This window comes from Cricetulus griseus (genome assembly GCF_003668045.3).
Source record: "Cricetulus griseus strain 17A/GY chromosome 1 unlocalized genomic scaffold, alternate assembly CriGri-PICRH-1.0 chr1_0, whole genome shotgun sequence".
In the NCBI taxonomy this organism is placed as follows: Eukaryota; Metazoa; Chordata; class Mammalia; order Rodentia; family Cricetidae; genus Cricetulus; species Cricetulus griseus.
In genome coordinates this window covers 150,542,838-150,557,992 of record NW_023276806.1, presented here as the reverse complement: position 1 = coordinate 150,557,992, position 15,155 = coordinate 150,542,838, and the positions used below count along the sequence as shown (strand labels likewise).

The following is a 15,155-nucleotide window of genomic DNA, read 5'->3' as shown; positions in this document are numbered from 1 at the left end:
AGCCATCTCTCCAGCTCCCATTGTATAATTCTTAAGCTAACAAATTACCATTAGATATCTGATGTATACATATCTCTTTCTGCAATGTAAGCTTCACTATCTTACTTTCAGAGAACATCACACTGCATAATAATTCAACAGCAACTTGAGGAGCAGATGGATTCCAATCCAGTTCTGCCATTTAACTGCATGGCTTTGCATGTTTCTGTGATTCCAGAGTCTCATTTTCCTTTTTGTAACAAACTACTATGTTTATCTCGTGGCTGAGATGTAGCTTATACACAATAACCTAATAGAGTGGTTGCCACGGAGCACCTACTCACTGTACATCTAACTTTGTTGTTCTTATTTAAAAGTGTTAGGCAAGGTAGGCTGAAACACAGATGTTGTAATGCCATCTGTGCTGGGTGGTTTTAGACCCTGGGGATTGTTGAGCACAGGCACTGATACATGGGACAGTCTTTAAAATGACTGCTTACTTTCCTTTTTAGGAATTATCTACATTCTAAATGAAGAGCACACCTTGAAAATCTCAAATTTTGTCCACTTGGACAAAATTTCTAAAAACCTTGTGCTAAATGAGCCTCAAAACATTTAGGGAAATAATTCTGTTACTGCAAATTTACTATTTCTATTCTGTTCAGTTCTGTCGCTGGGATTATACCAGGTACATTGGCAGACACCATGAGCTAGAAAGCACATTGCCTGCCATGGGCATACTTAAAGGCTGTGTGATAGAAAGGATGGAAATGAGTGCCATTGTGTTGACACAAGCTGGGAATAGGGAAGAGTACCGAGGCAAGGATGGGACTGCCTGGAACCTGAAAGCTCAGGCACATTTGGAGGGGCTCAGCATGTGTCATTTTTTATGGTGACATATGCACGGAAAAGAATTAGTGGGAATATGGCAAAGGGCAGACAGTTCTAACCATAAGGGAGAGGAATGAGGTCCCGAACACGTGGTTAGAGGACACACAGCATGCAGTCCAGGTGGAGGGGAATCCACAAAGTGATCTGACTCCCTTTCCCTTTTGATCTTTTCTCTCCAGGGTCTTTCCACCTAATTCACTTGATGTTTGATGACTACGTGCTCTATTTACTAGAGTCGCTGCATTGTCAGGAGCGGGCCAATGAGCTCATGCGGGCCATGAAGGGAGAAGGAAGCAGTACTGGTAAGCTGGAGCCTCCATGGCCATGTCAGAGCTTAGCACTCTTTATTAATGTACTCTCTCCTCTTCTGTTTCCTGAATCCCACACACCAAAGACCTAGCTGTGGTGAGGGGGTCAGATGTTGAGAAATCAACACTACCTTCCTCTTGAGAGTGCACCTGTGTGTATGGAAACCACTGAAGGGCTTAAGCAGAGAGTAACCAATACAACACAGATTAGAAAGCATATTTCCTTTTTTTGTGGTTCTGTAAAGGGAACTGGACTTGACCTTGGCATCTAAGGACTTATCTTTTCTCTGTTTGTAGCGGAAGTCCAGGAAGAGATTATCTTGACGGAGGCTGCCCCACCCACCCCTTCATCAGTACCATCATTTTCTCCAGCAAAATCTGCCACATCTGTGGAGGTGCCACCTCCATCCTCCCCTGCCAGCAACCCATCCCCCGAGTACACTGGACTTAGCACAACAGGTAAGCAGAGGGTCTTCAAAGTGCTAGGTGGGGAGAAGATATTGAAAGCAAGAAATTTCTGGAAAACAGTCTTCCTCAAAAGACAAAGAGAAATACCAAGACTTGGGAATCTTCTTGGATTTGTGGGATTCTTACAGGCCTCAAATTACTCATTAGTACATCTTCCATATGTTGCTGCTTTCAGTTGGCAGATTAAACACATGATAAATCTCTATTCCCCAAAGTAGGCCACTGAAATGATTAATGTTACATGAGTCAGTATGTAGGCACTCTTGAAAACAAGAAACATGAGCCCAGACCTGAGCACTGTCTGTGGGAAGGTAAACAGGCAGGAGGCCATGTGAAGCCATACTAAGACTGAGTGAGGCAGCATCTGTGAGTGGAGTTGGTCTTAGGCCACCCTTGGGCCACCCAGAGCATGACTGGTAAAGCGGATGCTGTTAGAAGGCTGTTCGGAGGGGAACCACAGCATAAAATCCACACTGTGTTCTCATACACCAAACCACACCCAATAATCGCCCAAGCCTAGGTAATTAATCATTCATATCTAAAACAACTGAAAGAACCCCAACTAGATATTTGTATATCAATTTTCACAAAAGTATTTATACATGTCAAAAGGTGTAAAGGACCATGTGTGTAAAATAGAAGCTAGAGGCAGGGGATAGGGATACAGGGTGACAGAGTTTCAGTTTGGGAAGATTAGAAACTTTGGAGATGAATGGTGATGGTAGACATATGACCCAACAAACTCCCAAATTGCAGCTAAGCTGAAAAGGGTTTAATTGCTAGATTTTAGGTTAAGGTGTTCTCTCTTTCTTTCTTTCTTTCTTTCTCTCTCTCTCTCTCTCTCTCTCTCTCTCTCTCTCTCTCTCTCTTCTCTCTCTGACACACACACACACACACACACACACACACACACACACACACACACACACACACAGCATTGCTGTTCCATGGGAGAAGAGTGGCTTAACACAGTAGGAAGGGGAGTTATATACTTATGAGAGTCAGAGATCTTCAAAGAAATAAATAGCTGTTGAAAGAGCTTTCAACAGATTTCAACAGATAGGTTGAAAAGAAAACAAAATACAACTGAAAGAGAACTAAATGAATGAGCTAAGAGCTTCTCTGATAGTACAATCAATGCAAAGAAGTAAATGTTAAGTATGAGAGCCATGCTAAGAGAAAGCCGACACGTTCAGATGTGTTGTTACTGTTCTGAGACAGCATCTCTCTGTGTAGCCCTGGCTGACCTGGAGCTCCATATGAAAAGACCAGGCCAGCCTCAAATTTGTTGTGAACCTACTTCCTTTGCCCCTGAGTGTTAGGATTGCAGGTGTGTGCTCAAACCAACGTTCACATTTTAAATAAGTGTTCCAAGAAAGAGCAGGGCGAGCTGGGCGTTGGTGGAGCATGCCTTTAATCCCAGCACTCAGGAGGCAGAGGAAGGCAGGTGGATCTCTATGGGTTCCAGGCCAGCCTGGTCTACAGAGCGAGTTCCAGGACAGCCTCCAAAACAATACAGAGAAAGCCTGTCTTGAAAAAAAAAAAACAAAGAGAGAAAGAGTGGGGCACAGCAACTCAGGAGGCTGTAAGACAGGAGAATTGCTGAGTATTTAAAGCCATACAGGGCCTATGGGGTGGGTGGGATGGGTGGGATGGGGCTACAGAGTAAGCTCTTGTCTCAAAAATAATAAATTGAGGAAAGGAGGGAAGGACAGGGAGGAAGCAAGAAAGGGAAGAAAGAAAGCATTGTGCTACTAGAATGAAAGAAAAGCTCAGGAGGAAGGGAGAGAGGGAAGAGAGACAGAGAACACTAATAGTTTAATGGTTTTATGGAATACAGAGATAAGACCTAGGGTAACAATATCCTTTCCTTGACTCCTGAGGTGATTAAATGGGGGTGCAGGTGAAAGTCATCTCTAAATTCTGAATAAAATCAAAGAGATCATATCAGCTCCAAAGAGAACAGATAATCACCAAAGGAGACTGAGCTTGATACCAGACTTTTCATCAACAACGTCAGACTCAGTATCTGATGCAGTGTTTAACATGCATTGAAAATCTTCAGTACAGAGTCCTATTTCATAGTTTGTACATGGAGAGAGGCAGTACGAGTGCATGGATACATAAATATTTTTAAAGTGCCAAGTCCTGTGCTAAGTGCTGTGTATGGTATGAATATTACTATGCAAGGCCTTGCTACCAAAAGGCCATACATAGGGATGAGAGAAATAGACACTCATAGAAAACAGCATAACCAAGGTATGAACTAATGTTACAGGGCTGTCAAGGAAGGAAGTCCATGCTTGGAGGTATCAGGAGAGATCTCACAGAGGAGTGGTGGGATGGGTAAGGTGCTGTGCCATCCCGTTTATTACCAAACCTTAAGTCTCTCTTTTTCCTCAGCCCTTTTGTTAGATGGCCTTGGTGCTATGTATTATGTAAGGAGTTATTACAGCAGAAAGTCACTTCTTGCATGCACACAGCTTTGGTGGGGAATTCTGTCGCAAGGAGAGCATTTTAAATGCAGCCATTTGGAAGTGCCCATTGTCCCAGATTCTAGTGGGTCCCCAGACCAGGAGTGCAGCACAACTTAACAGACAGGCCCACTGACTTGGAAACTCTGGGAATCTTGCTGAACAAACATTCAGACACTCATGGGGAGGGGACTAAGAGAGGAAAAAATGATGTTTTTTGCTCACTGACAGCAAAACATGTATGTGCTATTCATGGCTCTAGCACTTGGGTTCTTCCTAGATTGGAGTGTTGTATCAGCATCCCTGGGTCTCCTGCTTCACCAAGGAAGCAGCGGGCCAATGAGCTGCCAAGAGCCACTTCCCTGAACCATGCTCCTGACAATTCCACCATCACCAAGGCAAACGCAGAATCACTCATGGCCATCCTGTCTTCTAAAATACACGGGAAGTTTTGCGCACCAAACAGTGTGATCAGGGTGAATGGCTTCCTCCCAGCATGGCCCATCAAACCAACGGAAGGTTGGGAAAGGGGAAGGTGTGAGTAGGGGGTGTGCAGGGAAGCCTAATGGGAACATCTCAGACTCATGCTGCCAGTAAGTCTGCCTGGCTTTCTTTGTATCGAGTTGAAGGCCTCGAGTTAGGGGCAGGTGTGACGATGACCAAGGCCACAAGAATATCATAAAAGTGTTGAGAGATTTCTGTGCAACGTGCTGCAGGTCATAAAAGTCCCTTCTTAGGAGTACAAATGTGAAACAGGCTCTCTTCAGACGCCTGCAGGCTTTGAAGATTCTGGCACATTCCAGCTTTGTTCTCAGGTATCTCCAGAGGGCATTAAAATGTCATCCTGCATAAGTGTATCTTTGCTATTTTTCTCTGGTACCACTTGTGAACATGGATCAAATCTGGATCCAGAGACTGGACCTTGCATGCAATGGGCTATGGTCTGAGAAGAGACACACATAGTTTCCTAAGAGGCTGCATGGTTTTATGCATGTGCTATACATGTATTATTATAGAGTTCTTAACTTTGTGGTCTTATACATACTTTCATTGAATAATATTATAACTTAGAAAATGATTGTGTAAATTTAGTAAAACATACCCATGTTCTTTTAACTCAGTATGTGATTTTTAATGCCCAGTTAGTTTTATTAAATTTCTGTTTTATATTCTATCTACTTTCCAAAAAGCTAAAAACAAAAATTACATTTATTTGCATGTGTGTGTGCACATGTGCATGTGTATGTGTGTGCCCATGTGCATGAGTGAGTGTGTGTGTGCCCATGTGCATGAGTGAGTGTGTGTGCCCATGTGCATGTGTGAGTATGTGTGCACATGAGCGTGTGTGTGTGTGTGTGTGTGTGTGTGTGTGTGTGTGTGTATGTGTGTGTGCACTTTTGCATGTGTGAGTCTGTGTGTGCACATGAGCATGTGTGTGTGTGCACTTTTGCATGTGTGTGAGTGTGTGTGCACATGAGCGTGTGTGTGTGTGTGTGTGTGTGTGTGTGTGTGCACATGAGCGTGTGTGTGTGTGTGTGTGCACATGAGCGTGTGTGTGTGTGTGTGTGTGTGTGTGTGTGTATGTGTGTGTGTGCACTTTTGCATGTGTGAGTCTGTGTGTGCACATGAGCATGTGTGTGTGTGCACTTTTGCATGTGTGTGAGTGTGTGTGCACATGAGCGTGTGTGTGTGTGTGTGTGTGTGTGTGTGTGTGCACATGAGTGTGTGTGTGTGTGTATGTGTGTGTGCACTTTTGCATGTGTGAGTCTGTGTGTGCACATGAGCATGTGTGTGTGTGCACTTTTGCATGTGTGTGAGTGTGTGTGCACATGAGCGTGTGTGTGTGTGTGTGTGTGTGTGTGTGTGTGCACATGAGTGTGTGTGTGTGTGTATGTGTGTGTGCACATGAGCGTGTGTGTGTGTGTGTGTGTGTGTGTGTGTGTATGTGTGTGTGTGCACATGAGCGTGTGTGTGTGTGTGTGTGTGTGTGTGTGTGTGTGTGTGTGTGTGTGCACGCGCACGCGCGCACTTTTGCATGTGTGAGTCTGTGCATGTGCACATGTGGAGATGAGAGGAAAACTTGTATAGTTGACTCTCTCCTCCTGCCATGTAAGTTTCAGGGATTAAACTCAGGCCATCAAGTTTAGTGGCAAGTGCCTTTCCCACTGAGCCATGTTGCCAGACTCAAACCAAAATTTCTTTTAGGAACCCAGAGTAAGGGCTGGGAATGCAGCTTAGTTGGTAAAATGCTTGTTTAGCATTCATGACGTCTTGGGTTCAATTCCCAGCAGTACATAAACTTGGAGTGTTGATGCACCTCTGTAATCACAGAACTCAGGAGGCTGAGGTAAGGTCAGAAGTTCAAATGATGTAGTATCAGGTGTGACTTAAGAGCCAAGGTCAGTCAGATACCGGAGTCTTTTCACCAAACCAATGTCTCCTGTGGATGGACACATGTTCGCTTTTCAGCTATGAAAAAGAGGACAGTTAACATGTCTGTTCATGGAGCACACAGTATTAGTCAATGACACATGACCTTGTGATAGCCTTTGATGAAAGGGCTAGGGAAGACTGGGCATCACAGAGGGTGAGCTATGACTTACCGGGAGAGCAGTTTCTCTACGTACTCATGTCTGGGTCTCGATCCATGTCCATGCAGACTCATATTTTTAAATATGCCGACTGTGCTGTCATTTTAAACAAGAGGCTGTGGGGGAGGGAAGGAAAAGAACTAGCACAAGCACCTGAAACAGGCTGGCCAAGGCCAGCGTAGAGTGAGTTTTCTAAAACCTTTGGACATCCCATGATAAGAGCTAGTTATAGGAATTCACACCAACACATTTCCACTGGGTAAAACCTAGCCTGCTGCCATCCACCCACCTGGAACTTTGTGGGCTTGCCTCCTCCCTCCTGGTCAGTCAAAGTTCAGAAACTTCAAATTTAGGGGACTGGGGTACTTTTATGCCTCGGGGACATGGCAGGTGGTGCCTAATTGATCAGCCTATTTAACATGACATCGGGCTACAATTCTTTAATGTCACTTAAAACAAAATGTTAAGCTCAGATTCTGTCTGGGTAGGCCACCAAAGGGCTCTAAAACCCCCATTTATGATGTCATTTTAAGCGTTCCCTCCTTTGGCAATGACAATAAAAGTTAACTATTAAGCTCATGTTTTCAGCTTCCCACCCAGGTTCCCTGCAACACAAAACCAGCAAACTCCCTCATTGGCAAGTTAGGTTGCCTGATGAAACGGGGATTTCTCACAAATGGCCCTGACTGTAGAACATCTGGCCTGCCCAGCTGTACTTTCTTTGCAGCAGTTGAGGATGTCACAAAGATAACTGACCCTTCGACTTTGCAAATAACAAAAGCCCACTTGTACTAAGGACAACGAAGGCCAGCGGCTCCTGATGGCGGACACTGGTGACTCATTTACAGTGAATCCCCCTCCATCACCACTCCTTCCTCCTCACTGAAGAATTAGGAGAAGTGAATCAGGACAGAAAAAAAGTCTGTCACATGCATGCATGCATTGATTTCACTCTATCCATCACTTCTTGACTATGTTCATCCGTCCACTTCATCTTTTATTCATTTGTCCAGCAATAAACACAGGTTCTGTGTTTAGTCTGTGCCCAGCCCTGGAGGTACAGAAGTGGAAACAAAACAAAACAAAAAAGATATGGCCACTGCCCTTGTGGTACTTAGATTCCAGTGGGTGAGAGTTAACACAGAAGTAAGCTACCAGGTAAATATGTAACTCCAAATGGCCATAAGAGGTATGAGTGAATAGCAATATGTCATGAAGAAGTATAACCTGGAGGCCTACCCAATTTGGTGAACAGAGAATGCCTTTCCACAGAGGTGACATCTGCTACAAAACTGATCGGTCACAAGTTGCCAACCATATAGGACTTGGGGAGGGACAACATGGACATCTTGTGCACAGGTCAGAGGCAGAAAGGGCTTGGTCTAATGAGGACTGGCCATGGCATGTGAGTATGGGAGAGAGTGCCAGTGATGAAGTCAGCATGTCTTCCTGGGAATTGATTTATTGTTGGCCACTGGCCACTTTGGTCAGTCTGATGTTGAGATGTTGACCATGGAGCTGTTTGTGTAGTAACTCAAACAGGCAAGGTTTCCCATATTAGTGGGCATACTCCTTAAACACAGCTATCCCCAAAACTCGGGCAGCCATGAATGCAATGGATAGAGGTGTAGGCAGATCTATATACATAATCTTCCTGTCTCAGTCTTGAAGGATATAAAAAATTTTTTGTTTGGTGTATCTCAGAAAACAAGTATTCTTGCCCAAATAGAACTTTGTGTGATTATAGTAATTAAAATCAGTCAATCAAACAAAATGTATCTGCCATGGCTGGAGAGATGACTAGTGGTTAAAAACTTTGGATGCTCTTGCAGAGGATCTGGGTTTGGTTCCTAGCCTCCCCCCCCTCCCCACCCTCGACATCCTGTAACTCTAGTCCCATGCATGAAAATAGCGCACATACATGCATGCAGGCAAAATATCCATACACAGTTTATACACCTTTTAAAATAAAAACCCAAGATGTCCAGCACAATGTCCATCAGTCACATATCAGCCAGCTCAACTAAGGAAATTTTCCCTGCATTTGGTTTTCATAATTTAAGTTTGAGCAGCTGCAAATGCCTGGTGGCTAGTGTCTATGGCGTCAACTTCCAGTCTCCACATACTCACTAGAGTTTATTCCTGAGAAACTGCAAGCAAAGACTTAGGGTAGATTTTCCAGGGGTGGGGACAGGTCAAGTGAGCTTATCCATCAGCTGGAGGAGAAGGTATAGCTAGACAGTTAGGGAAACTGTCAGTTTACACAAGTGTTCAGCAGAATCTCTCAGATGCTGGGCTGGGAGTGTAATTCAATGGTAGGGTGCTTGCTTAACATGTGGATTCAATTACCTGCACTGGTGGAAATATTTTTATTTTAAGCAGGCTATAATATGACAGGAAGCAATGTGTTACAGAGCCTTGCTTCTTTTGTTTGTTTTTCAAGACAGGATTTTCTGTAGGTTTGGAGGCTGTCCTGGAACTCTCTTTGAAGACCAGACTGGCTTTGAACTCCCAGAGATCTGCCCGCCTCTGCCTCTGCCTCTGCCTCCCGAGGGCTGGGATTAAAGGTGTGCGGCACCACTGTCCAGCTCAGAGCCTTGCTTCTTGGTGCACACCTCATGGACCAACAGCATTGTCCTCCTTGAAATTCTTACTGCAGTAAATGCTGCACTGCTGACCCAAAGGATCAGGATCTGTGTTTTAACACTATCTCCAGGAATCTGAGAGTGGAAAGTGTGGTTGTTGTGGGAAAGCGTTGGAGTCAGGGCAGTCTGCACTCAACATCCAACTGTCTGCATCTAACCTGAGTGAGGTCCTTCACTTTTGGACCTCAATTCTCTCACTTGGAAAAGGATATATGGCAAGTCTGGGTTTGGTTTTGTGTGCTTATAATCCCAGGACTTGGGACTGAATTTGAGCTGAGGCTGGAGAAAGGAAGTTCATGTGTTCAAGACCATCCTAGGATAGGAAGCCCTGTCTCAGAACAAATGAAACAATACAGCAAAGGGAGGTAATGCTGCTGGCCCCAAAACAAAGTGGGAAAGAAACACAAATGAGCTCTGCTTCCTGTTGGGTGAACAGTCATTAATTTATGTTGAAGGACTTGTTGAAGGCCTTTCTTTTCCTAGTGCACTTTCTAGCCTGTGCTTGCAAACCCATCCAGAACCAAAACAAGCTTGAGGAAGAATGTTCTTTTGGGGATGGGGAGAAAATGGTCCCTTATTGTAGTTGCAGCTCTATAAAGCCGCCATCAACTGCTCCTTGAGGGAATCTTGATAGAACTGTGAATGGTCAGGAGTCCTACCACTACCCTCAGACCTTTAAATACATGGGGTTGTGTGAATGGTGTGAGGTTGGAGGCAACAGAAGGAAATATGGGAATTAGGCAATTAGGGAAGCACTGTTGTTTAACTGACAAATAACAAGCCTTTGGGCTGTATCAACTTTTCCTTTATTGGTGTCCCTTAAACCACAGGCTTTGCAGCAGCTCTTCTCACTGGAGGCTCCCCACCCAGGAGCTGGTATACAAGGGATGTTCTCTCTGCTCCCCAGGCAGAAACTGCTCCTCACCCAGGCCAGTAGGTGTTAATCTGCTTAAGGCTGCCTGAGTGGATGCATTAGATTGCTGGCACGTTGCCATTTAGAGGTTTTGTTCCCTAGACTGCAGGGTCCCATTTTCCCAGGAGTTCTACTAGCTTTTTGTTTGATAAGGGCTATTCCTAGCAGCGTTGGCTCCTTCCACAACAGATTCAACGGAATCAAATTTTACTGAACACTTACTATTTGGCAGGCCTGATGCTTGGGATGGAGACTTGAATTAACAGTTGCTGTGCTCCATGGGTTCAGACAAAAGTAACTTCTGCTGCATTCCCTCAGGTGATGGCTATCCCACCAAGTCTTACTACTGCCTAGACAAAACCCTCTGCCTTCTTTAACTGCTCCTATAAATAGCCACCGACTTTGCCCACTGCCCTGAGGTATAACCAGGGCTTGAAGAGTTAAGCACTTGTTTGTTGTGACTGGCTCATTAGTGTCTCAAACTTTTCAAGCCCATCACAGTTTCTGGTAGTAAATCTATTTACATTTTCATGAATTCCTTTCACAGAAGCAATATGTATTTGTTACATAAAAACACAAAACAAAACCAAAATTTTAAAAATCATCCACTTTCTTACCCAGAAATAGCGCATTTTAGTAAAAAAAAAAGGGGGGGGATTTAAAATTTTAAGAGTGCTATAATCTCATGGTATTTAGCGTGTGTGTGTGTGTGTGTGTGTGTGTGTGTGTGTGTGTGTGTGTGTGTGTTTCAGTCATGATCGTGTGTTCACAAGTACCTCCATGCAGAGGCCAGAGGTGGGTGTCAGGTAGTTTCCTCTGTGGCTGCTCTCTACCTTGTTTTGTAAGAAAGGTCCCTCTCTGAACCTGGAGCTGGCTGGCTACTGGTCCAGGATCTTCCTGTCTTCACCTCCCCAGACTGGTATTACAGGCACACAGCCCCTCCCAGCTTTTTTATAACCATCTAAAAATCTGGGCTCAGGTCCTCACACTTGCACAGCAATCACTTTCCAATGGAACGGTCTCTTCAGCCCCTCTGAGGAGATTTAAAGCACAGAGAAGGGGACTGTGTCTAATCCAGTCACCCCATCACCTCATCACCTGATCATCTTGGGAGTTTCCTCTTCTGATCTTTGTGCCACTCTTAGGAATGATATCCAACAACGCTCCCGATGAAGCCACTCTTTGGGGTAGTTTATATATGATTTCTAACAGTGTACCTGGGGAAGAATGTGACAGATGTGAAATGCAGAAAGAAAGGTACTTCTCACTTTCTGAATGAGGGCACCAGTGATGTCACAGAAACACATTCTTTAGAAGTTTACTGTAATTGGCTATCTTACAGTCACAGGCAAGTCACATTCCATCCCAAGTGTGCTAGCTTTTCATTATTGTAACAAGTAATTGACACAATTTATTCTGGCTCAGTTGTGAGGGTCTTAAGTAGGCCCTGGTGCTCTGGGTTGGGGTGGCACATCATGGCTGAAGCCCATGGTGAAGAAAAACCACTCACCTGATGGCTTGGAAGTGGAAGAGAGTGAAGAGGAGGCTAGGCTCCCATAACCTCCTTCATGGTCATGTGCCTGTCAAGACCCCAAACCCCCACTAGGCCCTGCCTCTTATTTATTTATTTATTTATTTATTTATTTATTTATTTATTATGTATACAACGTTCTGCTTCCATGTATATCTGCACACCAGAAGAGGGCACCAGATCTCATAATGGATGGTTGTAAGCCACCATGAGGTTGCTGGGAACTGAATTCAGGATCTCTGGAAGAGCAATCAGTGCTCTTAACCTCTGAGCCATCTCTCCAGCCCTAGGCCCTGCCTCTTAAACACTCTAGGCATCAAGCCTTTAACACACGAACCTTAAGACACAGACTATAGTACACATGTAATCTCAGCAGTAGAGAGGTCGGGACAGGAGGATTGAAATCAGAGTGAGACCCTGTTTCAAAACAATAAGACAAACAACCATAGAATAATATAGTGTCTGATGATAAGATTGACCCAAAAAGCTTGTCTTCTTCCTTAGAATCTGGAATGGGGGGCATAGAAATATACTGTAAGGGACTTCTAGGAGGGCTGGGACTGGGGGCAGGCCTCTGCAGACAAAAGAACTTCTGAATAAGTCTGAGTAGAGATGGAAGGAACTCAAGTCCACAAAGTTGTCCTCTGACCTCTACAAGCAGGTGGTGACATGCACCCCAGCAATAATAGTAATTATTTTTATTTCAAAAACAAAATTTAAAGTTAAAAACAAGAAACAAAAAGAAGGGGCTGGGGAGATGACTAAGTTGGCAAAGCCAGCTGGGGTGGCACATGTCTATAATCCCAGTCCTAGGGAAGCAAGGTGCATGGATCCCTGGCTCACTGACCAGCCAGCCTAGCTGAACTCACAAACTCCAGGTTCAGAGAAAGACCCTGTCTCAAAACAAAAGTGAAGAACAACTGAGCAAGACACCCAACATTGATCTCTAGCCTCAACACACATGCCTACCCCCCAAACATGTACACATATACCATATGCACAAAAGGACACTAGAATACCTGAACTCAAAGAGAGTAGTGCCTGAATCTCATTAAAACCCACTGCATGTCAGGTTCTTTGTCACATATTATCTTAATCCTTACAATAGCCTTGTAAGATAGAGATGACTAGTCCCATTTTACAGAGTGAAGCAAAGGTCCCTAAGATTTGAGAGGCTTTCTCAGCATCTTCCAGCTAATACATGGTAGGTTTCAGAGCACAGAGACACACAGGCAGAGAGAGGAGAAAGTGTGGGGCTGACCTGGGCCCCACTGACCACCCATGTGTTCTGAGACCTCGGGCAAGCCATTCATCATCCTATGAAGCCTCTCTCCCTCAGCCAGTGCTGATACAAGGAGCTGTCTTAAGAATCTAGATGAAGTCCACTATGGGGTTACTGATGACATGGCACAGGTTAGTGTGGCTTCTTTATGTGGCTCTCTGAAAGAAGCTCCCACATGATGCAAATCCAAGGACAATGGGCACATGTTACCTGTCATAAGGCTCCTAACTGTAGCACCAGGTCCCAGAAAAGCCAGGGTTAGGGTAAAGGCCATGTGAAGGGAGACAGGCACTTAGGAAACGCCATTTCACCAGATTCCTAATTACACTTTTTTTTTCCACGCTGGCTCTTCTTCCTTCTTCCATTTGCATATTCTCAAATCCTCTGTGCTTCTACATGTTTCCATATTTTTTTTAATTTAAGGATATTTGTGGAGAGAGCACTTAGCTCAGTGCCTAGCCTTAATAGATGCTCAATAAAATACAACACATTGTTATGCTCTTGAAGTAAATCATTGCCACCTTATTAAGAGCGATATTACCTGCATTCCAAGTTTGCAGATTTGCATATGTTCATAGTGCAAGGCACTTTCCCTCATGACTCTTCCTTGCCAGGTCTCTGCCATGCAAACAACATAGTGCCAATCCACCAGTTCTCCCCCTCCGGCCTTGCCACCCCATGTCAAGCTATTTCCTGTGCTGCCAGCAAAGCTTTGGGGGAAGGGCAGATTGAATTTTTTTTTAATGTATACATCATTCTGTTGGCACATATTGCTGCAGGCCAGAAGAGGGCACCATATCTTATTACCGATGACTCTGAGCCACCATGTGGTTGCTGGGAATTGAACTCAGGACCCATGGAAGAGCAGCCAGTGCTCTCAACCTCTGTGCCATCTCTCCTATCCTAACAGACTGAATTCTAATATGCAAACTCTTCCTTTGTCTAGGAGTTTTAAGGTAGAAATGGGCTTATGTAGACAATACAGGATTTTTGTTTCATCTTTTTTAAAATTTACTTTTATCTTGCATGGTGTATATGGGTATTTTCCTTGCCTATATGTGTATGCACCACATGTTTGCCTGGTGCCCATGTAGGCCAGAATAGGGAGATGGATGCCCTGGGACTAAAGTTACTGATGGCCAGAAGAAGTCATGTGGGTGCTGGGAATTGAACTTAGGTTCTGAAAGAGCAATCTTAATCATGAAGCCATTTCTCCACCGCCTGTTTTATTTGCTCTTAAAAATATCACGTTAGTCAATTCTCCAGCTCCTGTGTACCCAAAGGGATACTGAATCCTGTTCCTTAAACCTTGTAAAACAGGTTTTATTTCTGCTGTTTTAATATTTTAAAATTTATCAGAAATTAAGTTGTCTAAAATGAGTTTACTGCTTTTAGCAAGTTTTAAAATTCTTGTAACCATCTATAAAATATAAAAATATTAGCCTTCGTCAGGCTCCCTCTCAAACTCTCCCCCCACCCCCAGTCCTTAGCAGTTTTAGGTATCCAGTTCAAAGGCAGTGAGTGGAATAAGCAATGTGTGTGGGATAGGCCATAGGGTACCAACCACCAATCTTCAACCAGAGAGCCCAAGGGATCTTCTTACTTTATTCAAAGCAATTTGCTGACTCTGTAACACCTGTTAAGTTGAGCATGAAAAGTTCATTTGCCACTGCCTGGATCACACTGTGCCAGGCTTTGCATTCTTTTTCTTCCTCTCTTCCTGTTTTTCTTGTCCTCTTCTTCCTCTTAAGCTTTTTTTACTGAGTGTATCTGGACAGACAGGCATTCTCCTAAATGCCAGGTTGGGCAGACTGACACACACCTAGCCTCCACTCTGGTGTGGGGGAGGGCTGGACATGAATCAAACCACATACCTTCCAGAATGGGAACTGAATATTAATGTAGGTACCACAAAGACCTACAAGGCACCCAAGGGGCCTCACCTAGTCTGCAGTTAGCAGACCATGTTTCTGGACTCATATATGAAGCCTGAGTGGGTCGTAAGGGAAGAATGAGCATTCTAGGCAGTGGAAGCAGCATGTGCCAGGTCCTGTGAAGCTAGAGATTGTGGTA

The 15,155-nt window shown here is 44.3% G+C and overlaps 1 protein-coding gene across 1 annotated transcript in view; it reads left to right on the top strand.

Annotated features, from left to right (window-relative positions):
* Rfx4 (regulatory factor X4) overlaps nt 1-15,155 on the top strand; it is a 69,708-nt gene that overhangs the window by 41,919 nt on the left and 12,634 nt on the right. The window contains exons 10-11 of the mRNA XM_035451063.1: nt 1,050-1,172; nt 1,476-1,637. Of these exons, the coding sequence (XP_035306954.1) occupies nt 1,050-1,172; nt 1,476-1,637 (285 nt within the window). The remainder of the gene's footprint in view (nt 1-1,049; nt 1,173-1,475; nt 1,638-15,155) is intronic.